Source organism: Phocoena phocoena, chromosome 10 (genome assembly GCF_963924675.1).
Source record: "Phocoena phocoena chromosome 10, mPhoPho1.1, whole genome shotgun sequence".
Classification (NCBI taxonomy): domain Eukaryota; kingdom Metazoa; phylum Chordata; class Mammalia; order Artiodactyla; family Phocoenidae; genus Phocoena; species Phocoena phocoena.
The window spans coordinates 2,903,470-2,928,198 of NC_089228.1; the positions used below are offsets into that span (position 1 = coordinate 2,903,470).

The following is a 24,729-nucleotide window of genomic DNA, read 5'->3' on the forward strand; positions in this document are numbered from 1 at the left end:
CCTCCATTCATCCATCATCCATCCTTCACCCGTCCATCCATCCACCCACCCACCCACCCCTCCATTCATCCATCATCCATCCTTCACCCGTCCATCCATCCACCCATCTACCCACCCCTCCATTCATCCATCATCCATCCTTCACCCGTCCATCCATCCACCCATCCACCCACCCCTCCATTCATCCATCATCCATCCTTCACCCGTCCATCCATCCACCCATCCACCCACCCCTCCATTCATCCATCATCCATCCTTCACCCGTCCATCCATCTACCCATCCACCCACCCCTCCATTCATCCATCATCCATCCTTCACCCGTCCATCCATCCACCCATCCACCCACCCCTCCATTCATCCATCATCCATCCTTCACCCGTCCATCCATCCACCCATCCACCCACCCCTCCATTCATCCATCATCCATCCTTCACCCGTCCATCCACCCACCCATCCACCCACCCCTCCATTCATCCATCATCCATCCTTCACCCGTCCACCCACCCACCCATCCACCCACCCCTCCATTCATCCATCATCCATCCTTCACCCGTCCATCCATCTACCCATCCACCCACCCCTCCATTCATCCATCATCCATCCTTCACCCGTCCATCCATCCACCCATCCACCCACCCCTCCATTCATCCATCATCCATCCTTCACCCGTCCATCCACCCACCCATCCACCCACCCCTCCATTCATCCATCATCCATCCTTCACCCGTCCATCCATCCACCCATCTACCCACCCCTCCATTCATCCATCATCCATCCTTCACCCGTCCATCCATCCACCCATCCACCCACCCCTCCATTCATCCATCATCCATCCTTCACCCGTCCATCCACCCACCCATCCACCCACCCCTCCATTCATCCATCATCCATCCTTCACCCGTCCATCCATCCACCCATCCACCCACCCCTCCATTCATCCATCATCCATCCTTCACCCGTCCATCCATCCACCCATCCACCCACCCCTCCATTCATCCATCATCCATCCTTCACCCGTCCATCCACCCACCCATCCACCCACCCCTCCATTCATCCATCATCCATCCTTCACCCGTCCATCCATCCACCCATCTACCCACCCCTCCATTCATCCATCATCCATCCTTCACCCGTCCATCCATCCACCCATCCACCCACCCCTCCATTCATCCATCATCCATCCTTCACCCGTCCATCCACCCACCCATCCACCCACCCCTCCATTCATCCATCATCCATCCTTCACCCGTCCATCCATCCACCCATCCACCCACCCCTCCATTCATCCATCATCCATCCTTCACCCGTCCATCCACCCACCCATCCACCCACCCCTCCATTCATCCATCATCCATCCTTCACCCGTCCATCCATCCACCCATCCACCCACCCCTCCATTCATCCATCATCCATCCTTCACCCGTCCATCCATCCACCCATCCACCCACCCCTCCATTCATCCATCATCCATCCTTCACCCGTCCATCCACCCACCCATCCACCCACCCCTCCATTCATCCATCATCCATCCTTCACCCGTCCATCCATCCACCCATCTACCCACCCCTCCATTCATCCATCATCCATCCTTCACCCGTCCATCCATCCACCCATCCACCCACCCCTCCATTCATCCATCATCCATCCTTCACCCGTCCATCCACCCACCCATCCACCCACCCCTCCATTCATCCATCATCCATCCTTCACCCGTCCATCCATCCACCCATCCACCCACCCCTCCATTCATCCATCATCCATCCTTCACCCGTCCATCCATCCACCCATCCACCCACCCCTCCATTCATCCATCATCCATCCTTCACCCGTCCATCCACCCACCCATCCACCCACCCCTCCATTCATCCATCATCCATCCTTCACCCGTCCATCCATCCACCCATCCACCCACCCCTCCATTCATCCATCATCCATCCTTCACCCGTCCATCCACCCACCCATCCACCCACCCCTCCATTCATCCATCATCCATCCTTCACCCGTCCATCCATCCACCCATCCACCCACCCCTCCATTCATCCATCATCCATCCTTCACCCGTCCATCCACCCACCCATCCACCCACCCCTCCATTCATCCATCATCCATCCTTCACCCGTCCATCCATCCACCCATCCACCCACCCCTCCATCCATCCATCCATCCATCCATCCATCCACCCACCCCTCCATTCATCCATCATCCATCCTTCACCCGTCCATCCATCCACCCATCCACCCACCCCTCCATTCATCCATCATCCATCCTTCACCCGTCCATCCACCCACCCATCCACCCACCCCTCCATTCATCCATCATCCATCCTTCACCCGTCCATCCATCCACCCATCCACCCACCCCTCCATTCATCCATCATCCATCCTTCACCCGTCCATCCACCCACCCATCCACCCACCCCTCCATTCATCCATCATCCATCCTTCACCCGTCCATCCATCCACCCATCCACCCACCCCTCCATTCATCCATCATCCATCCTTCACCCGTCCATCCACCCACCCATCCACCCACCCCTCCATTCATCCATCATCCATCCTTCACCCGTCCATCCATCCACCCATCCACCCACCCCTCCATCCATCCATCCATCCATCCATCCATCCACCCACCCCTCCATTCATCCATCATCCATCCTTCACCCGTCCATCCATCCACCCATCCACCCACCCCTCCATTCATCCATCATCCATCCTTCACCCGTCCATCCACCCACCCATCCACCCACCCCTCCATTCATCCATCATCCATCCTTCACCCGTCCATCCACCCGTCCATCCATCCACCCCTCCATTCATCCATCATCCATCCTTCACCCGTCCATCCACCCATCCACCCACCCATCCGTCCTTCATCGTGCTGTCTCAGCTGAGCACGCAGAAGGTTCTGGTGAAGACTTGATCTGGTTTCCTGAGGGCCTGTGGTCCCAACCACTTGCTAGGGCCAGCCTGGGTCTCACCGTGAGCATGGACCCCTGCCCCAGTTTCAGAGGCAGAGTTGACGAGTCGGGAGGCCCTGTCACTGGGCACGGAGACTGAGCTGCCCAACAGCCTGCCCGGTGACGACCAGGATGAGTGCCTGCTCCTCCCGGGGGAGCTGTGCCAACACCTGTGCATCAACACCGTGGGCTCCTACCACTGTGCCTGCTTTCCCGGCTTCTCGCTGCAGGACGATGGCCGTACCTGCCGCCCAGGTGAGGGCCCGGACGGTCGGGGCAGGTGCTGGGGCGGGGCTGATCTTGACCGCAGAGCGTGGTGTTCCTCGGGTGGGGACCGTGGGGGACTTCGCCTCCCGCCACCCCACACTGTGGAACCCACCGGTGCCGAGGGTCCCCAGCGATGGGTTTGTGAGGCCAGGCAGACGGGCTCCCTCCTGGGGCTCCATCTGCAGGGCAGCCCCAGCGGCCCACCCTGGATTCAAGTGCAGGGCCAGGACCTGGGCCACGGAGGCCCTCGCCTACCTAGCCGCGTCCCCAGTACCAGGCCCGTGGCTGTCAGGCTCCGGCACCTGGTCTGGGAGGACTCTCCCCCTGCCAGCTTCCCGGGGTAGATTCATTTGAGGCCACAGACAGGTCCTCCTCCACCCTCCCTGCCCCGATTAGCTGTGAGACGGATCTGGCCTGAGGTGCGTCCCTCCCTGAACCTCAGTTTCCTCTCCCGTGGGGTGGATGGGGGTGGGTAAAATGAGCCGCCCCCCGACCTCGAGAGCCCGGCATGGTGCCTGTTGGGGCCCGAGGCTGCCTGAAGACGCGAGACCCCCCTCCTGTCTGCTCTGTCCGTGACAGACGGTGACCGCCCCAAGCCGGAGGCCGCCGAGGAGTCAGCGCTGAGGCCCGAATCCTCCCAGGTGGTCCCCAACACCATCGCGCTGCCCGTGCCGCAGCCCAACACCTGCAAAGGTAAGCTGACCGTGGGCAGGCGGGGAGCCCTCCGGGCTGGGCGTGTGCGGGGTGGCCCCACCGGGGCGTGCTGCTTCTCGGGCTCGGGGGGTCGGTTGGCCTCGCCGTCGGAGGTTGGGTGAGGAGCTGTGAGAGGTGAGAATGGGGGGTGCAGCCTGGGGCAGGCGTGGGTGACCCCAGGATGGCCCATCAGCCGCTTTCAGCCCCGCTTTCTGTACAACTGAGAGAGTACAATCCTTGCTCGCCCAGGCATCACGGAGGCCGCGTTCAGATACGTGCGGGCGTTCTCTGCACCCTTCCTCTCCTCCCCTCCGTCCTCCTGCCTCCTCCTCACCCGCATCCCTGTTACTTGAGGGAGGGGCGTGTTGGGGGAGGTCCCAGACACCAGCCGGTGTGTGAGCGGGTTGAAGGGGTGACCTCGTGAAAGGGGCAGGAGTGGGGTGCCCTGTAGGCCGGAGCCTCGTGGTCTCTGACGTCTGTGCGGTTTCCTCGCAGACAACGGGCCCTGCAAGCAGGTATGCAGCGTGGTCGGGGACACCGCCATGTGCTCCTGCTTCCCCGGCTATGCCATCATGGCGGACGGCGTGTCCTGTGAAGGTGAGCCCCCCTGCCGTGGGCCCCGCACAGCTGAGTGGGCCCGGAGCGGGGGAGGTGTTCCAGGGCCAAACCTCGCTGTGCTGGTGAGCGGGGAGCAGGTGTGGCTGCCATGACGACCAGCTGCAAAGCTGAAACAGCTGCGTCTGCCCACATCACGTGCCAGGTGTGCGTGGAGCCCAGGTGGGCACACGGGCTGGCCGCGGCCCCGCCACTCCCTGGAGCAGGCCTCTGCAAACTTCAGTGTGCAACAGGGTCACCTGTGGGCCTGGGACCACAGGATCCTGAGAAGTCCACGTGGCCCCAGGGGTCTGACCTAGTAGGTCTTGGATGGGGGGAGGCCCGAGACTCCCTGGGTCACGCTCTGACTAGCTCTGTCCTCGAGGGTCACCCCATCTGAGTGGCCTGACTGGGTTTGTGACCGCCTTGCTCCCGTCCCAGCCACGGGTGGAACCGACAGAGGGCAGTGCCTGCCCTGTCGTCCTGTGGCAGGACATCGCCCCGGCTGGCCTCCATGGGGAACAAGGCTGGGGAGAGGCAGCCCCAGCCGAGGGTACATTCTCAGTTCTGAAGTCAAGGAGGGACGGTGGATGTTGGAGACTCTGCCTTCACAGAAGGGCCGAAGAAGGTTGAAAAGCACAGGCCTCCCTCACTTACGAACCCGCTCAGTCTGGGTCTTGTCCTGATGGGGTCTCTGCGGGCTGGGACCTCCCCCTGTGAACTGGGGGGCATCGGATCTGACACCTGCTGTGGGGTGGTTCCCACAGTGGATGACACCTTGAGCACCTCCTTGTGTGTGGAGACAGGGCAGGCAGACAGCGTGCAGATGGTCTAGGAAATGCTTTAGTTTCAGGTTCAAGTTCAGGAGACATGAACCTGGTTTGGGTCCATGGGTAACAGGGTTAAGTCTGCCTGGGAAGAGACCCACATCCCTGTCAGAAGCCGAAACCCACCTCTAGCCGATTGCCCAGGACTGTTCTGGTGTGGATGAAAACCATCCTCATGCCCAGAGAGGACAGGACACTTGCCCAGAGCACACAGCGTGGTGGTGACTGACAGGCCTTTCTCTCAGATGGTGGGGGCAGATCTGGCTTTGCTTCTCATCTCCCAGGGCCCTGAAGACATGAGGACTGTATCTCTTCTGGGTTGGGACTCCTTCAGGCCATGGGCCCGTGTCCCTATCCCTCCAGGCCTCCCTTTCTCTCTGCAGCGCCCCCAGTGGTAGAGGCTGTGGGGTCCAGGCCAGAGGATGCAGAGGGCGTTTTGTGGGTGTAGCCTGCCCCGCAGAGGAGCCCTGCAGACGATATTTATTTTATCATCTGTTTAAAATAGTCAAACAAGTTACCAGCAGTGACAGCTCAAGACTTTTTTTTAAATGTCCAAATTTCAGGTTTTTCTTGAAACTTTGTAACATCTGTCCACAAGGAGCCCACAGCCTTGGTCTCCCTTTCGACAGAGCACAGGCCCCGCAGTGCCCTAGAGCCCCCTTGGCCCCTTCTCCTGTTTATGTCTCCAGCCTGGCCCCCTAAGCACTTAGGTTTGCAGCTCCTGCCATTGTGTGGCTCCCGTGGCTGCCTGTGGAGGTAGAGGGTCTCCAGAGCATGGGTGGGAGACGGCCTCTGGTCCCACCCGCTGTGTGACCCTGGAGAGGCTGTCTACCCTCTCTGAGCTTCACTTTGCCACCTGTCTCTGCTAGGGCTCCTGCTCTGACATCTTTCAACTGGACAAACTCAGACTTGGGCCCAAAGCCCAGAGGGACCAGTGATGGGCTGGGAGGTCCTGGGCAGGTCCCTGCCCGTCTGGGTCTCAGTCTCCCCATCTGTCACTGGGGGCCACGCTGCTCTAACGGCCCTTCTGTTTTTCCTCCCGCGGCCGTCACTAGACCAAGACGAGTGCCTGCTGGGCACTCACGATTGTAGCTGGCGACAGTTCTGTGTGAACACCCTGGGATCCTTCTACTGTGTCAACCACACAGTGCTCTGTGCCGAGGGCTTTATCCTCAATGCACACAGGAAGTGCGTGGGTAAGCCAGAGCCCCGCTTGCCGCCACCGTCACGGCTCCCTGCCCCGCTCCACGCCAAGCCCGCCACACTGCAGCCACATGCTAAAGGGCCTGCCCTTTGCATGTGAGCTCTCAGCACGGCCCGCCACCCCATGCTCCATGTCGTGCCCCTCGTGTCCTGCTTCTCCACCGACGCCACCGGGAAGCTGCTTTCCCCAGGGACGTGCCTGAGTCAGAACTTTGTCTGAGGTGTGACCTGGCTGGTCATTGAAATGAGGTCATTGAGACGTGTGGGCAGCAGGATAGGGAGGCCTGGGTTCGAAGCAGGACCCCCTAGTATCTCTGTGGGCTTGAACTTCCTCCCAAGCCTCCGTTTTATCATCTGTGAAAAGGGAGCACTGAGGGCACTGCTCCCCGTTTGGAGGTGATGTGACGTGTGTATCGCGTAGCCAGAGCCCGGGGCACAGTGTGCATTTACCTCAGCTGCTGAGATTGTCCTTAGATGCGGCCAGAGCCCCTTCAGAGGCAAACACCCCAGCTAGGCGTCCATTTGCTGTGTGACCCTGAGCAGTAGTGCTCGCCTCTCTGAGCCTGTTTCCTCACCTCTAACCTCGGGGCTCGGAGGCCTGGCCTGGGCTGGTACCCAGGTCCCGGCCTGTGCACGGATGGGCTGGTGCCCAGTCATGCGCCTGCCCTCCTGCCTCTCGGTGCCCTTGTGGGCCAGGGCTGGGGCTCCAGGCCTGCTCTGTGGGCAGCGAGGACTTGCTGTTCTCCCATGGCTGGGGGTCTGGTGTTTTCGTGGAGGAAACATCACGGACCTGAACAGAGATAGACCCAGGGTAGCGGGGGCTCGGGGCAGACTGGGACATGCTGTGGCAGGGACACGAGAGGCCAAGGGAGAGGCCATTCCAGCTGGCAGCGTCTGGACACACTCCCTGGAGAAGGTGGCGTGTGCACGTGTCTCCAAGGACGAAGGGGGTTTGGGAGTTGGGAGGGGCGTGAGGGAGGAAGGAACGGCTGCAACAAACGTGTGGAGGTGGGAACTGCACTGCACGTGCCCAGACCCCCGCGTGTCGTCCTTGTGCTTGGGGACCACGCCCAACCTGGACGTGTCCTCTTCCTCACCCCCCGCCGCCGGGCAGCGGAGTGGCCGCTGCAGACATGTGTGCCCCTGGCCTCCAGCCCCCGGCCCAACATGCGCTCTCTGGAGCCTGCTTGTCAGTGGCGGGGCAGCTCCTCCCGTCCGGGTCGTGTCTGTGTGTGTCTGGGAAAAGGCGGTCCACCCTGTGAGCACCCTCCCAGGACGCGGGCGTGCAGGGTTCCCTGGCGGCCTGGAGAGAAGACCTTGCCCTGAAAGGGGTCGCCGGGCAGCTGGAAAACGGGTTCTGGGATGAAAGAGCAGAGGTGCATTCCATTCAGCAAAGTTTATAGTCATTCTTTCAGCCTTTCCTTCCTTATCATCCAGCGCGGACCCCAGTCTCCTCTTCGTCCTTGTGTTCCACTTATGTGTTCATCTCATCTGTGAGCACTCGTTCTTTCCATCACTTGCTCATCCACAGACGTGTCTTCTGCGGTGCGTTTGTGAGCTCCAGGCATGTTCTATTAACCCTGGCTGGTGAGATGGGAGACGGGTGCCCGGGTTGAGAGTGTGGCCTCTGCAGCCAGACTGGCTGGGTTCAAATCCTGGCTCTGCCGCTTTCTAGTTGTAGGACCTGAGACCAGTCATTTGATCTCTCTGAACCTCAGTTTCCTCACCTGTGAAAAGAGAGGACTAATGTCTACCTCAGAGGGTCACTGTGGCGGTTACATGAGTCCATGTAAAGAACTTGCTAGTGTTTGATGCCATAATTGTGATTCAACAGATGTGTTATACTGAGGCAGCCTGCAGAGGTAGTGAGCCCCCCATCACTGGAGGAATGTAAGCTGAAGTGGGACAGTATTGGGCAGTGCCAAGTCCACAGGACCTCTAACAGACAGGTGACCTCTGTGGGGAATCCCCTGTGCTTTGCTGTTGGCCTTTTGTGCCCTGTCCTTTGAGGAACATCTTGGGCCCTGGGAATAGTGTTCCAGGTGGGCTTGGCTTTGAGACGATGGGAGCCCCGTCTCTGGGGCCCACTCTGCAGCAGTGGGGAAAGGGCTGGGCGCTCTGGGTTCTGTTCTCGCTGTTGTCCCGTGCAGGCTGGGAGACTTCAGTCACATCCCCTCTGTGAGACCTAGTTCCTTATCCGTGAAGCAGTATCACTGGGGGATCGAGGGCAGTTCCCGTAAGCTGCCCTATCCCTAAGTGAGCCACACAATCAGTGGTGTCTGCTGTCATCTCTCACCATGATTCCTCCCAGGCTAGGGGGCGCTCCTGGCCCATGACGTTTCTGGGCTCCTGAGAATGTATCTCTCTCTGTCAATCCAGCTTATAAATCAGAAGTCTCTGTCTGGCCCAGCCAACCCTTCCTCGGAAACCACGGACCAGAACTCTCCCCTTTCCTCCTCCTCTTCCCCACCCAACCAGCCTTGGCCGGGCCTGTACACCAGTTGGTGCACCTGTGAGTTTGGGACAGTCTCTTGCCCCACAGCCCTGTACCCCTCCTCTCCACGTGGTCCTTGTCGTCCTGGTAGGCTCAGCTCAGACATGACTGTCCCTGAGAGCAGCTCTGACAGCGCAGGGCCCACAGCGGGCAGTGCTCTGGCCTGAGCCCGGGGCAGTCCCCACCTGACCTGTCTTCTCTCCCTGCCTGCCGACTGGCAGTTCCTTGGGGGCAGAGGCTGTGACACACCTCTAGGCCACCTGGGCTTAGCACAGAATAGCTGCTCGTTAAGGTGTGTCCAGTGAATGAACGAATCCGCACGACTGCTGTACCTCCCCTGCCAGGTGGAGCGTGGCAGAGACACGGGGTGTCTCCTGCCCACCTGCAGGGACGTCTGACTTGGCCACCTCTCTGGGTCTCCTCCGCCCTCCCTGATGCTACTTCTTTCCCTCCTCTGCTGGCTTCTCCCCTCCCCACCTGCGCATCCCAGGCGTCAGTACTCGGCGACCCCGGTGACCTCAGCAGTGACCACTCCCAAGTCAATGTCTCGCCTCAGACCCCTTCCATGAGCTCCGAGGCAGGCCTCTGGCTGCCGCTTGATCCTCAAGCCCAGTGTGACGTCAAGGGCTCCCAACCTTCCGCCGTGAGCCTACTCCTCCCAGCTGGCCCCAGCCCGGGTGCTGGGCCCCCAGCTGTAGAGCTGCTCGTCCAGAAAGCTTTGCCAAGACCAGTGGGCTCCTCGTTTTCTCTCTCCTTCGTCGCATCCATCATAGATCCTGTCGGTTTGACCTTCACAGCACTTCCAGGACCCGACTGCTTCTCCTCGCCTCCGTGGGCGGCAGCCTAAGCCCCATCGTCTCCTAGTCTAACAGACCCTCACCCCTGGAGTATCTGCACTCAGCCAGGGGACCCTGTTACCAATAAGTCAGCCCACTTTCCTTCTCTGCTGGAGCCCTCGATGGCTCCCACCTCCCCCGCATCTCCTAACACTCTCCTCTCCCGCCCCAGTCACACCCCTCTGGGCCAGAGCCTGAGCCTGCCTGGCGGCCTGTCCCCTCTGCCTAAGATACGTGCTCGGCTCATTCTGGCACCTCCTCAGATGCTTTGCTGGAGTGTCCTCTGCCCTGAGCATCCTTCGTGCCTCCGCCCCCTGCACCTCCCACTCCTGGTCTCCTTCGCTCTCTCTTGCACAAGACTCAGGACCGCCCTCCCTCTTAGGTTTGTCTGTCTGCTGTCCCCCCCGCTCTGAGTGTCCCGCGCCATGGCAGACTTTCTGTCTGTCCCGTTCACCATGTGCCCCTGGGGCCATGGTACGTGTTCCATAGATCTTTGTTGAACGGGTGGTTGCACAGACCGTGCTGCTCTCTGGGAAGTGAGTACCTTGAGGGCAGGGCCGGCTGGCCGGCAGCGCGTGTGCCGTACCGGGAGCGCCCCGCAGCCTCTGACGGCCTCACTCTCCCCGCAGACATCAACGAGTGCGTGACGGACCTGCACACGTGCAGCCGGGGCGAGCACTGCATGAACACGGTGGGCTCCTTCCGCTGCTACAAGGCTCTCACCTGTGAGTCCGGCTACACGCTCAAGGATGGCGAGTGCACAGGTGAGGCGAGCTGGCTGGAGGCCCCGCCCACCTCCCCACCCCCGCCCCACCTTCTGATCTGCCCCCAGCCCGCCTGCAGCCCACCTGGCCCGCCCAGAGCCTTCTCCCTTCTGGCAAGCTCCCAGCCCTGGGGTTTCCTGTGACGGTTTAGGGGCAGAGGCTGGGGCGTGGGGGTGGCCCCCGAAGTAAGTGTGTCTGGGTCAGTTATTCCCCTCCCTATGCCTCAGTTCCCACAGAAGGGTCACTTCTGTCCTTTTTACCAGAAAATTCTAGCCGCCTCAGAAGAGAGAGAGGTTCCATTGAACCGTTTCAGCAGATGCTTCCCCAGTGTCGTTTGTGGGCCTGGCAGGGTTCTGGGTGGCAGGGGTACCGGTGGGGGTGTGTTCTTGGCTCTGGCCTCCTGATGGGGGGACCGGCGGGCCCACAGGCACGCGGGGCTGGGTGTTGCTTTAGGTGGGGTCCAAAGAGGCCGGCCCCTTGTGGCGGTGATGCCTGGGCGCAGACCTGCAGGATGAGAGGCCCCTGGGAAGGGTGTTCCAGGCAGAGGGAACAGCAGGTGCCATGCCCTTAGGGAGGGGAGGAGTCTTGGCACAAAGGGCAGAAAGGGCGTCTCGGGTGAGAGCACGCTGCTGGTGGAAGGAGGCTGCGGGGTTGGCAGGCCCAGATAGGCAAGCGGTTGGGAGTTTGTTTCACCCGTGACGGGAAGCGTTTTATTTTAACTCAAAACGTCTAGAAGAAAGTCACCCAGGAGGTGAGTGAGACCCAGAGCAGTGCTCCATTGTTGCAAGCCCGGAAAATGGCGGTGGGAAGCGACTCTGAGGTCGGCGGGCGCTCAGGCAGGTGCTCGACGCACTCCATGCCAGGCCCTGAGCTGGGCGTGGAGCAGGGGTGGGGTGAGCTGGCAGGAGATGAGCCCAGGCCCCTCGGCGCACACCTGTGCACACCCACACATGCCCACAGGGCTCACACAGATCCACGGTGAGCCCCCTTTAGAGAACCCTGACACGTGGGGAGGGGGGCCGTCTCCCTGGACGCCCCAGCACCCCCGCCCCTCTCATCCCAGGGCCTCCTTCTTAGACCAGAGTGGCTGGGCAGGGGCTGTGTTCTCAGCCTCCCGGGGGTCCTTGGAGGGGGTTCTAGAACCCAGCACAGGGTTGCCTAGAGGCTGGGCTCCTTTGGGAAAGTGGTGGAAACCTTGGAAACAGGAGGGGGTGGATGGATGAGCAACACACGGACAGACCCACAAGGTTGATCAGGCCGTCAGGAGGCCGAGGCCGTCTCGGCTGTGTCCCCTTTCTGCTCCGTGCCTCGGTTTCCTCGTCTGGAAAGAGCCCGACATGCCTGCTGTGTGGGAAGCACAGGGGGAGCATAGGGCCTGCACTTTGTAAACTGGGTGCTGCACAGCGGGGAGGGGCACCTGTGACCTGCTGGTGCCACACCACAGGTGGGGACAGTGGTGCCATCCAGGTCTGGCAGTTCCATCGTTGGACGCTCCAAGCCTGGCTGCCCAGAAGCAGTGCCCCAGCTATGGAACCCTGCCCGTGCCTCAGTTTCCCCTGTGAAGGAGGGGGCTTGTCATAGCCTGCTCCTGGGTACATGTAAGCACTGAGTAAATAAGTATGTCTCAGGGCCCTTGGGACAACGCCTGGTAGCACGGCAGCGTTCCGTGAGGGGTGACGCTGTTGTTACTGCTGGCATGGACCACGGCAGCTCCCTGTGACGCAGAAGACCTTTGTAACCGTCAAGGTCACTGTGGGGATGTGCGGGCAGGGGCCTGCCAGCCCGCCAGCCCCTGACCCCCGGCCTGGTCTGTGTGGCAGACGTGGACGAGTGTGAGCTGGGCACACACAACTGCCAGGCGGGCTCCGTGTGCCATAACACCAAGGGCTCCTTCTACTGCCAGGCGCGGCAGCGCTGCATGGAGGGCTTCCTGCAGGACCCCGAGGGCAACTGCGTGGGTGAGTGAGGCTTGGAGGGGCTGCGTCTGCCTGGCCCTGGGGGTCTTTAGGAGAGGTCGTTGGGGGGATAGGCTCTGAGGGCTTTACAGAAGAGGGAGACCTGGCTTGCTGCACTTTCCCCCTCCCGGCCTCAGTGTCCCCCTGTGAATGGATGTGTCAGTGCCTGGGCCCCGCGAGGCACTTGCAGAATGGAAGCCCTTATTATCCTGAACTGTCTGCTCGCGGCTGAGTTACTTCTCTTGTGGCCTCAGTTTACCCATCTGTGGGATTGGACTGGATGAAGGTGTATCACGTTTTTTTTTTGTTGTTTTTTTTTTGTTTTTTTTTTTTTTAATGCGTTACGCGGGCCTCTCACTGTTGTGGCCTCTCCCGTTGCGGAGGACAGGCTCCGGACGCGCAGGCTCAGCGGCCATGGCTCACGGGCCCAGCCGCTCCGCGGCATGTGGGATCCTCCCAGACCGGGGCACAAACCCGTGTCCCCTGCATTGGCAGGCGGACTCTCAACCACTGCGCCACCAGGGAAGCCCTGTATCACGTTTTTTTAACCTACCCAACAGCGCTTGGGTTCTGGGAGGGAAAGCCCACGGGTCCTGGGACTCAGGGACTGGATAGTCTGACCTGCCAGCCCGACCTGGACTGGTCTGGGGCCCGGGACTGGCCGCCTCCCAGTGCAGCCCTGGACTCAGATGCTGGGGCTCCAGGAGGGGCTACAGCAGGCTCCCTGTCACCCGCACCCCCCTCCACAGACATCAATGAGTGCACGTCACTCTCCGAGCCATGTCGGCCAGGCTTCAGCTGCATCAACACGGTGGGCTCCTACACGTGCCAGAGGAACCCAGTGATCTGCGGGCGTGGCTACCACGCCAGCCAGGACGGGACCAAGTGTGTGGGTAAGGCCCGCCTCCCCCTAGCCTCTGGCTTCCCGGGTGCCCTGGGCCGGGGCGGCTGGTGCAGGGGGAGAGTCCGGGCCTCAGGGTGCCCTGCTCGCCTCCCCCTGCAGACGTGAACGAGTGTGAGGCGGGCATGCACCGCTGCGGCGAGGGGCAGGTGTGCCACAACCTCCCCGGCTCCTACCGCTGTGACTGCAAGCCTGGCTTCCAGCGGGACGCCTTCGGCCGCGCCTGCGTCGGTAGGTGGGACTGGTGGCCGGGACCCCGTCCGGCTGCCCTGAGAGGTGCCCGCCTGCCCCAGGCCCTCCCCCCGGCCAGCCTTGCCCTGACCACATGACCGGCCCTCTCTGGGCCGGACAGACTTCCTGCCGTCCTGTCCAGCTGCGGCTCTGCTCTTTTCCTGCCCTTTGCTGTGCCGTCTGTCTCTCCACGTCTGCCTCTGGTCCCTGTCCAACACCTTCTCCGCCGTCTTCCCCTGCTCCCTCTTCCCCCGCGTTCCTTCTGGGCTCCTGGGTCCCTCTCCTCCCCGGGGCCGGAGGCGGCTGGTGTCCAGGCCCCCTCCGCCCTCCCTGAGGCCCTGCACCTGCCGCCCGCCCCGCAGACGTGAACGAGTGCTGGAGCTCGCCCAGCCGCCTGTGCCAGCACGCGTGCGAGAACACGCTCGGCTCCTACCACTGCTCCTGCGCCCCCGGCTTCCGGCTGGCGGCCGACGGCAAGCGTTGCGAAGGTACGGCCGAGCCGGCCTCTGACCCGCGGCCCCCCCGTGCAGGGCCCCAGCTGCACGCTGTTTCCTGCCAGGGCCCCCCACTGCCATCTCAGACCCAAGGGCCGGGTGTGTGTGTTGTGTGCACCCCTGGGCGGGAGCTCCCGGCAGGCAGGGGGGACGGCCCAGCCTCTGCCCCGTGGTAGGTGCTGACCCTGGTCATGACCGCGGTGCCCTGGGCTTCGGGGGGGGGGCAGAGTGAGTGAGACGAGAGGTAGGCCTGTGGCCACGCGGACGGCCCGGCGGCCACACAGCACCTGGTAGTGCCCTCCAGAGTCACCCCATCTTGGTTTTCCAGATCCCAGAAATCTAGATATGTATGCGAAGCCTGCTGGTTTGTGCACGTCGCCGGTGGATCTAAACTCAAACACACTGTGTGTTAAACCGAGCACGTGAACTCCCCCATGTGGGATGCGCCTGGGGCTGACGGAGGGGACGCGTGAGGGACCGTCACGCTGTCCCCACCTGTGTTCATGGTGTGGTTGGGCCAGGTCTGGTGGGGTTGGTATGGAGGGGTGCAGGGATCCCAGGCTGCTCAGTGAAGTGGGGAGGGGGTCCCGTGAGTAAAGGGGATGTGGGGTCTCTGGCCCCATTTGCTGGCGCCGTCTTTCCCAGCACCTCCCCTGGAGGTGCTTTCCTCATTTCCCTCCTGGGGAGGTGAGTCTGCTGAGACCCCTGGGAAGACCATGCACCTCTCTCTGATTGCCTGGCCTGGCCAAAGAGCTGGCCTCTTGTGGGACGGGACCAGCCCAGGGATAGGGGAGCGACCCCAGGCCTGGCTGTGTCAGACGGCACTTGGATGGGCTCCCAAAACAGACCCTGTCGCTCCCTTTCACTCACGGGGGTTACAGCCACCTGTGAGCCCTCCCCCCGGCCAGGCTGGGTGCAGACAGCCGTGGGGTTGGAGCATCATCCCACCCTAGTTGTAGTTCATTCGTTCACTCCTTGGCCCTTCTGCCTTCCCCCCCGCCACCCCTACTTCAGGCCACTTCTCTCCAGCTCCATCTGTGGCTGGACGGTAGAGACTCAGAGATGGAACCAGCGTGGCCCCTGGCCCCCGGGAGCTCAGAGCCTGGTAGAGGAGAGAAGCCACTCATTCATTCACTCACGGCTTCCATCATTTTGTGTGAAAGCCGTGTATGTTGTGAGGTCCCGAGGATCACGCGTCAGACAGTGGCCTCGAGGCCATGTGTGAGCTGACCCCGTCCCCCGCACTCTGCTCTGACCACACCGGCCTCCTCGCTCTTCTGTGCGTGCACAGGGCGCACCCTCACCTCGGGGCCCGTGTTCTCACCGTGCCTTCTGCCTGGAACGCTTCCCCACATGCCCGCACGACTCTAACACTGCAGCCCTCCCCGACGCACCCCTGCCCCTTCTCTGCTCTCTTCCCATAGCACGCGCCACCTTCTGCCGTACTAGGTATTCCGCCCCTTTAATCCCCCCGCTTCTTCCCCAGCACACACGTGAACATCAGCTCTGTGACGGGGGGTGGTTGTCCGTCTTGCTCGTGGCCCTGTCCCCACGCTCAGCACAGGCCTGGCGCTTGTCGGAGCCCGGCAGGTCTTGGTTGGATGAATGAGAGACAAGTCCCTGCCCACAAGGAACTCAGAGTCCAGCAGATGCCCCATCTCACCCGTCCTGCACTCAGACAGCTCACCCGCTGCCTCGCAGGCCGGCTCTCACCCCTCCCCCACCCCCATGCAGGGCCGGCCCTGGGGGTCAAGGGCAGGTCCTCGTTAGCACCTGGGTGACGTCTCCCGGAGCCATCTCTACCCAGTGCTGTGGACCCTCAGTAGGGCAGCATCTAGCTCCCCGTGCGGGGATCTGAGCCCCACCTGTGGCTGCTTCCTCCAGGCAGTAGGCCGGGACTGCACCAGCAAGCTGTAATACATTGCTGCCCCTGCCTCACGGCATGTCTCAGGCAGGCTCCTTGCCTTTTTCTGGGCCTCTGGTTCCCCATCGGCCCGAAGGGGAGGCTGGAACTGATGGTCTCTCAAGATAAGGCTCCAGGTGAGCTGGACCTTGGCCCTCTGGGCTGGAAGGACACCTCAGTGACCTCCGGTTGGTCTGTCTGCAGACGTGAACGAGTGTGAGGCCCAGCGCTGCAGCCAGGAGTGCGCCAACATCTACGGCTCCTACCAGTGCTACTGCCGCCAGGGCTACCAGCTGGCCGAGGACGGGCATACCTGCACAGGTACCTCTCCTCTGCCCAGGGCCCCCTTCCTGAGAGACACCACTTCCCGTGTGCCAGGCTCCTCGAGTCCCCACCGGGCCGGGGACACAGGGCACACGGAGGCCTTAGCGTCGTATCAGAGTTTGAGTCCCAGCCGGGCGTTTCCTGGCTGTGCCACCTTGGACAAGTGCTTCCCACATCTGACGTCAGTGGGACGAAGGATTAAGTTAGTTACAGTTGATGCTTGAATGACACAGGGTTTAGGGCCTCCCCTCCCCGATAGTCAAAAATCCACATATAACTTTACAGTCGGCCCTCTGTATCTGCGGTTCCGCACCTGTGGTTGAACCAGGGACAGATTGCGAGCTACTGTAGTATTTATTGAAAAAAGTCCTCGTGTAAGTGGACCTGTGCAGTTCAAACCTGTGTTGTTCAGGGGTCAGCTGTACCTTGTCCACACCCTGTCTGGTACCTGATTGGCCCTCAGCTGGCAGTAACAAGTATGGGGCGGCCCCGGGAGGCAAGCCCTGGAATGCGGGTCCTGTGAGCTCTGTGGCCTCAGGCAGCTCTCTTCCTCTCTCAGCCCTGTCGTCCTCATCTGTAAAATGGGCCCCTAGGCTCCGCTGCTGTGGCAGGATGACCCAGGGTTCACGAGGGGCTGAAACTCTCTCTGGCAGACATCGACGAGTGCGCTCAGGGCGCCGGCATCCTCTGTACCTTCCGCTGCATCAACGTGCCAGGAAGCTACCAGTGCGTGTGCCCAGAGCGCGGCTACACCGTGACGGCCAACGGGAGGTCCTGCAAGGGTGAGTGCGGGGTCCGCCCCACCGGGGCCTCAGGCAGCCTCCAGGCAGGCCCAGAAGCCTCACGCAGCTGGCTGTGCTCCCAGAGCTCTGACACCGAGTGCACAGGCAGAGGATGGCCGATGCCACTGGTGGCCGTGTTCACCGAGGTCTACGCCTGGGATGAGGCAGGTGGCAGTCTTTCTGCTGCTTGACCCAGCTTAGAGGCTTGGACTCTGCTCTGGGCCCTGCCCTGTGAGCGGGATGGGGGTCCTGTGGGATGGTTCTAAAGACAGGAGACCTACCTAGCCTATTCAAGAGAAGCCTCAGGGGTCCCAGGAGCTGGCCAAGCCTTCGTGGCTGCAGAGCTGTCTGCTTTTTAATTTAAAAAATAATCTGTCTGGGGCTTCCCTGGTGGCGCAGTGGTTGAGAGTCCGCCTGCCGATGCAGGGGACACGGGTTCGTGCCCCGGTCCGGGAAGATCCCACGTGCCGCGGAGCGGCTGGGCCCGTGAGCCACGGCCTCTGGGCCTGCGCGTCCGGAGCCTGTGCTCCGCAACGGGAGAGGCCACAACAGTGAGAGGCCCGCGTAGCGCAAAAAAAAAAAAAAAAAAAAAACAATCTGGACTCTGTAAAAGGTGAGGATCTTACCTGCCGTAAACAGCTGTGCGGGAATGATGACTTTATGTGCCTAGAGCGTGATTTCACTTTTGAGCCTGAGGCCCTGTTCTGCTTGATGGTGGGAGCACAGCACGGGCTTCTTGGACGGCTCAGACGCCGCCGTGATTCTGGCTCTTGAAGGCGCTTCAGGCCGGAAACCTGTTCGCGTTCAGGACATCTCCCCTGACCCCTCCTCCCTGGCCTTCCTGGCGCGGGGGCTGGGGAATGGCCTGTGCTGGCAGCACAGAGGCTCCCAGGCCCTTGACTACTGTACAGAGTGGAAGAGACGGGAGTATGTGACGCTCGGGTGGCATGTGAGCTGTGCGCCCACAGGCCGAGCTGCTCTGAGACCCAGGTCCCTGGGGCGGGCTGGGGTGGCTCGGACGAGGGTCTCCAGCTCTGGGCATCCCTCCCATCGCCCTCCTCTGCTCCCCCCAGACCTGGACGAGTGTGCACTGGGCACCCACAACTGCTCTGAGGCTGAGACCTGCCATAACATCCAGGGTGGCTTCCGCTGCCTGCGTTTCGAGTGTCCCCCAAACTACGTCCGGGTCTCCGAAACGTGAGTGCCCCCACCCGGCCTCGGCCAATCCACACTGCCCAGGGCGGAGGCCAGGTGACAGGCGCGTGCCTTCACCACCTCCTGCTCTTCACAGGCCCCACTGCCAGGTCTGTGGTCTGATGACTATAAATGGTACAAGAGAGCACCTTGCAGAAAGCTTGGAGCATAGAGCATGAAAGGAGGAAAACTCACAAAAAAATCTTCTCTTTCAAACACACACACACACACACACGTTATCTTTTGCCGTGTAACGAGTTCTTTCCAGCACTTCGCCTCTTAACATGACAAGTAGTTATCATCTCACACAGTTTTGGAGGGTCACGAGCCAAGGAGCCGCTTAGCTGGGTGGTCCTGGCTAAGGGTCGCGTAGGGCTGGGTCCTCTGAAGGCTTGACTGGGGCTGCAGGATCCCGCTGCCCACTCATGGCTCTGGGCAGGAGGCCTCAGCGCCTCACCATGTGGCCTCTCCATGGGGCCGGAGCTCTCCCAGCACGGGTCATGAAGAAGGCAAGTGAAGGTCCTTTGTAACCTAACCTAATCCTAAAAGTGACATATCATCACTTCTGCCCCTGGCCACACAGTCCAGCACTGCATGGGGTACCCTGGGAGGCAACATTCAAAGTGTGAGTGACAGGAGGGGACACACCGGGGCCATCTCGCAGGCTGGTGACCACACTCCCTAGTGATGCCTCTTGGTGTTTCGCCGTATTTCCTGTCCTTTCCTTACTAAACATACATTTCCATAGAGTACTTGCTGGAGCGTCCATCTTCTTTTCTCTGCGCGGTGCTGTCACGTGGATGTGCTCGTTTGTTCGAAGCTTGCTTTCTCTGCTTGCTCGCCGTCTTTTGCATCTGTGCGTGCAGCCTGCCTGGGGTGGCACTTCTTAGCATGTATGCGCTCGTGATTTACTTGCCGGCTGTCCTGCTGACCCTGTGACATGCTTGCTAACACACACAGTGCTGGGGAGTGTCTACGTGCAGGTGTGTTGGGACGCTTGGGTGACTGTGTCTGGGTGACCCTGGGCAGGTGACCTCCCTTCCCTGGGTCTCAGCTGCTCCGCCTGCCACATGGGTGATGGTAGCGCCAGCCCCAGGGTGGGTGTCAGCACGGCATGAGTGAAAACACGTCATGAGTTTACAGAGTGTATGGCATGGCCTGGTGCTGCATTAGTGCCATGTGTTGGTGACGTCATATCCCAACCCTGCGTGGCTGGGCGCTGTGGTCCCCCAGTTGGGGAACTCTGCTCAGAACATCCACTAGACCTGCTGAGCCCTGGTAGCCATTTTGGAAGCACTGAGCTTTGAGACAGGGATTTGGTGATGGAGGTGACAGTGTCTCATTGCACCCAGAAGAGACCAGATTGTTGCTGAGCTTAGAAATCGAAGCCTTGGGCCCCGTGGGGTTTGGTGCAGGTTCTGTCATCATGGTCCTGTAGCGTGGCCGAGTTCCCGGCGTCCTCTGGAGCAGGTGTGACTCAGAGCTCTCTGACCCTCGGAGAGGGGAAAGGGCAGGCCATCCCAAGTCAGAAGAGGAAATGGCTCCGAAGGAGAGTCAATCATGGAAGAAAAGGGAATCTGAGAAAAGATTACAACAGTAAAAACACCGTGGCCAGGGAATCCATGCACATAGGCAGTGTGCGAGGGAAAGAATGCAGGCAGGGAGGTAAGAATGACAAGCTACCTGGCGCTGTGCTGAGAGCCCGCATGTTTATAACCTCACCCCTTCCCACCAGTGAAACCGCAAGGCCATTAACCCGTCCTACGGACGAGGAAGCTGAGGTCCAGGGAGGTCAGGTGACCCGGCGGAGGCTGCGAGGCTGCCGAGGGCGGAGCTGGGCTGGGGGCCGGCGCCCAGGCCTGCGCCCGGTCGGGCTGGGTGAGTGTAGGGGTGGGAGCGAGCCCGCCGCTGACGCGCCCGCCGTGCGCCCCGCAGGAAGTGCGAGCGCGCGCTGTGCCACGACTTCATGGAGTGCCAGAACGCGCCGGCGCGCATCACGTACTACCGGCTCAACTTCCAGACCGGGCTGCTGGTGCCGGCGCACATCTTCCGCATCAGCCCGGTGCCCGCCTTCGCCGGCGACACCATCGCGCTGACCATCACCAAGGGCAACGAGGAGGGCTACTTCGGCACGCGCCGCCTCAACGCCTACACGGGCGTCGTCTTCCTGCAGCGGTCCGTGCGCGAGCCGCGGGACTTCGCCCTGGACGTGGAGATGAAGCTATGGCGGCAGGGCTCCGTCACCACCTTCCTGGCCAAGATGCACATCTTCTTCACCACCTTTGCCCTGTGAGGCGCGGCCGCGGACGAGCGCGTGGAGCCCCCGGTCCTCCCTGGTCCGGTGCCCCGGCCGCACGCCTCTTTCCGTGCTCCCTGCCGGCCGCGTGGGGGGCGGGCGCTGTGGCCGGTTTACTCTGACCCTGTAAATTAACTTAATTTTGCTGACCTGTTCCTGGCGTTTCGGCCTCTCCTGTGCCCCTGGAGGGAGCTTTGCGCAGGCCACTGCTGGTGCCCCGTGGATGGGGACGGAGGATCCGAGGCTGGACATGACCAAGACTGGAATCAGCGACCACGTTGGAGATTTTGGACTCACCTGGGTGACCTGTCCCCAGTGATGATATTCTGTTTCATGTTCCACTGTGATTAGCTCTTCACTTTTTTTAAAAAATCGTTTTTAAGTGTTTTTGTTTAATTATAAAAGTAGTACATGTATATTGCAAATATATATATATATTCAAATAGTACAAAAGGGTTATGAAGTAAAAAAGTGAAAACAGAAAACCCGCTTCCGTTTGTGCAGTGTTTGCGTGTGCCAGCGGTGCCTGCGTGTCTTGGGCCCCCGCCTCGGGCCTCACCTTGGGTTGCTGAAAGGATGGCAGTGGGAGCGTGCTCGCTTCGGATCCTACTTCTTCTCCTCCGCCTGCGTTTCCCTCTTCCCTCCTCTCCTTCTCCACACGTGGGCCGCACCTGGCTTGTCACTTTGGACGCTGTCCAGAAGCTGGACATCTACGTTTAGTGTTACTTTTGTCACCTCCTGACCGACCGCTCTTCGCACCTAATGACGAACGTGCGTGAGACTGTTTAGCATAGAAATGAGCTAATGGTTACCTGAATCCAGTTCTCTCTCGGGCCAGCCGTTTTCCATCGGTGTTCCATCCTGCGGAGGCTGCAACTCTGTGTCCCAGTGTATTTGGCCATTGTCGGTGTTATAGCTTCACCAGTGGTGCCAGGGCTATGGGGACATATCACGGGAGGTAGGAGTAACCTGCAAAATGAGACTGGAGTGCCCTCCAGTCATTAGCAGTTCATCCAGCGAATCGTCTCTCGTGTGACTACATGTCTTCCAGGACAAGGCTATTCAGGTTTGCAGCGTCCATTTCACTTTGTCAGGTTCCAAAGGCCGGAGTGAGCTCGGCTTCACCCTTTCAGCCGTCTGGTATAATGGAGCTGAGAGATGGTGTTGCCTGTTTCTCTAAGCCTCATGAGATATTAATGTCCTGGACAAACGTAGTTGTTGCGTAACCCATTCATCCTTTCCCCTCAGCTGTGATTCCGATTCTCTCCATTTGTACCCCAGTTCTTCCACGTTGGGAATGGACTTTAGGTTTGGCCATCGTGCTGGTCTAGATGAAAGGCAGCAATGCCCGTCCAGCGAGCACCTCCCCCCCCCCCCCCGGTACCCCGGCGCACTCCGTTCCTATAGGTAGAGTTAACCAGGGGGCCATCTCAACCAGCGGGCGGCACACAGCTGCAACCCTGAGTTTGCCAGATGCGGTGAAGGCATCGTCCACCCCATCAGGCCCTTAGGAATTCTGACACCAAGGTTTAAAACTCTAGTTATGGTTTCTTGCTTAGGAATCGGCCCTGCTTCCTGCATACACAGTTGCAGCCTTGCTCCCGGAACAGCTGCATCAGATACAAAAAAAGAAAGTTGAGATGGTGTCATGCCAGCATCCTGCCCCTGTGTGAAGAATTGTGCGGTCACAACAGAATTCTACCCCCACCCCCGTCCCAGATCACCTAAAAAGCAGAGGAATCTTTCTAGTGGGGACCTGCCTTGGCTCCCTGGTGTTGAGGGTGAACGTATACTCAGGAAGGCTTGAAAGCCAGCCCTTCGCGTCTTTATCTTCCCCGCCCCATGTCAGACGACTGGGGTCTCAGATGCCGTTCTAACTCTCTGCCTAGACGTCATTCCAAGGAGGAGGTCTCTGCCTGCTGTTGACACTGTGGGGTTTGAAGAAATGTGATTCGGTGGTCCCAGCTGGCACACTGTCTCTCGTGCCCACACTCTCACAGTATCTGTAAGGGTCCAGGAGGCGTCCTAACACAGTTTCTGGTTATGCCCTCCCCATGGAGTCCCAGGTGGCATAACCTCCTCCCAGCCTTCATGTATGAGCATTGCCCAGCAGGGAAGCTCCTCTGAGCCTTTGGTGTCCAGAGTTTTTATTGGAGCTGGTTGGTAGTCGGGGCACACCTATTCCCCGACACAAGGGAGCAGTACAATTGCTAATGCTTTTACCAGTGGTGACCCGGGGGCATGTCCTGGTGGAGGGGATGCTGCAACAGATGCAACGGTGCAAGCATTTGAAAAATACAACGGCAGAATTGGCTGGTTGCCGCTAAGCTGTATTGCCCTGCAGAGGGACAGTGAGAAAGTTGGAGCCGTTAACAGGCAGGTATTGGCTAAGGGTGAGAGGCAGGGGCCCTCGGTGGCAGCTCCCAAAGAGGCGCCTGGCTCCTGCAGTGGAAGGGCAGACCGAGCCGTGTGGCAGGCTGAAGACCTGCGTGTGAGAGTCACAGAGATCCAGGGGCGTTTGACTGCTCGGCCAAGGTCTGCCGTGGGACGTTAAGGGCTGGTGTGGAAACCTGGGGTCCTCAAGATGGAGGAGACCCTCTGGAGGTGCAGAGGAGACCGGCCCTTTCAGTAAGAGCCAGCGCTGCTGTTAGCCACCTTCCCTCACCACCACCAGGCAGCAGGTGCCCCCGCAGGAGCTGCCCTCGCCTCCTCTACTGGCTGCCAGGCTGATAACAGATTCAGTCTGTTTGGGAATTTTCCCTCCTGCACAGTGGAGTTCATATGTGACGGGCCTGAGCCGATGACCCCCGTGTTTCCCGACACCGATTGGTTCCAGGATGGGCCCCGGATGTACCCGAGGTCTTTGCGGGGGTACTGAGATGGAGGTGGTTTTCTTGACCCCTGCCCTTGAACCTAAGGGGCTGTCGGGCTGGAGGCCACCTCCACGTGGCAGCAGGTGAAAGCTGAGACTGAAGTCTGGGTGGAGCCCCCGAGGTGGCAGCGCGACCGACCGCAGAGCCTGAGCTCTGAAACCTACCAGGCCTGAGGCCACCCGACCTTTGAATTTTCTGCCTTTACCTTCTCTTTCGTGTAAGCTAGCTTGATTGTTTTCTGTCAAATGCAACAGGCAAAGTCCAACAGAATGCAGTAACAAGTGAGGAAGGGTGTGCCGGGCAAAGGGAATGGCATGTGCAAAGCTTCTGAGCTGGGGAAGAAGGCTGGTGTGCTGGAGACTTGAGGAGTGAGGGGCGTGGTTGGAGGGTGGGGGGTGGGTGGCCGGAATCACAGCAGACCGCAGATGTGCCCCTAATTAATTCTCAGGGCAGTGGGGGTCTGTTGAAGCACTGGGGGCCACCTTTGCCGTTTACAAACATCCCTCTGGCTGCAGTCTGGAGGGTAGATGGTAGGCATGAGGGCAAGCCCTGTAGGGGGCTTTTTTTTTTTTTTTTGGTAGTATTTTTCGTTCTGTAATGGTCTTGTTTTAGGTGTCATTCAGTCTCTTAATTGATTTGCACCGCTTTAAACTTGTATCGTTGTCACTGTGGGTCTGGTCTGTTGCTGCAGAGCCCTCCTTGGGGTGCCACCCTACGGTAGACCCTGTGATGCCTCCCAGGCTGCCCTCCAGAAAGGCAGCACCAGTCAGCCTCCTGTGCTCTGTGTCCCATGGGTGGTCTCACTTGCTGACACGTGCCAAGTGGAGGAGGGCGCAGGGCCGTTGGCCTGTGTGCAGGGAGGGGGGGGGTAGTGGTGGTTCTGAGCATTGTACGTGGGTGCCCAGACCTGCTTCATCCGAGTCACTGAGCTCCCCCAACATCAGGGCCCCTCCCGGCGAGCTGAGGGCCCGCGGGCTCCATTGCATGGCTGGCACAGTGTTCAGAAGAGTTTTGAGCCAACATGTAAACATGGAGAATTTTCACCCAAACTTGTAGGTTTTCAGCTTTTCTGGAAACCCCAGGCCTCTTCCTTCCTGTGGTTTCCCAAGGTAAAGCTATTCTTTTAAAATGTGTCGATTCG

General features: G+C 60.3%; 1 protein-coding gene across 2 annotated transcripts in view; it reads left to right on the top strand.

Annotated features, from left to right (window-relative positions):
- FBLN2 (fibulin 2) overlaps positions 1–20,712 on the top strand; it is a 53,379-nt gene extending 32,667 nt beyond the window's left edge. Inside the window, exons 5-17 of one of the 2 annotated variants that reach the window (XM_065884626.1) lie at positions 3,003–3,212; positions 3,804–3,917; positions 4,413–4,514; positions 6,394–6,534; positions 10,501–10,635; positions 12,456–12,593; positions 13,340–13,483; positions 13,594–13,722; positions 14,085–14,210; positions 16,324–16,440; positions 17,097–17,225; positions 18,299–18,422; positions 20,355–20,712. In XM_065884626.1, the coding sequence (XP_065740698.1) occupies positions 3,003–3,212; positions 3,804–3,917; positions 4,413–4,514; positions 6,394–6,534; positions 10,501–10,635; positions 12,456–12,593; positions 13,340–13,483; positions 13,594–13,722; positions 14,085–14,210; positions 16,324–16,440; positions 17,097–17,225; positions 18,299–18,422; positions 20,355–20,712 (1,967 nt within the window). The remainder of the gene's footprint in view (positions 1–3,002; positions 3,213–3,803; positions 3,918–4,412; positions 4,515–6,393; positions 6,535–10,500; positions 10,636–12,455; positions 12,594–13,339; positions 13,484–13,593; positions 13,723–14,084; positions 14,211–16,323; positions 16,441–17,096; positions 17,226–18,298; positions 18,423–20,354) is intronic. The other variant, XM_065884627.1, reaches the window with a different exon arrangement.
- Positions 20,713–24,729: the final 4,017 nt, after the last annotated feature.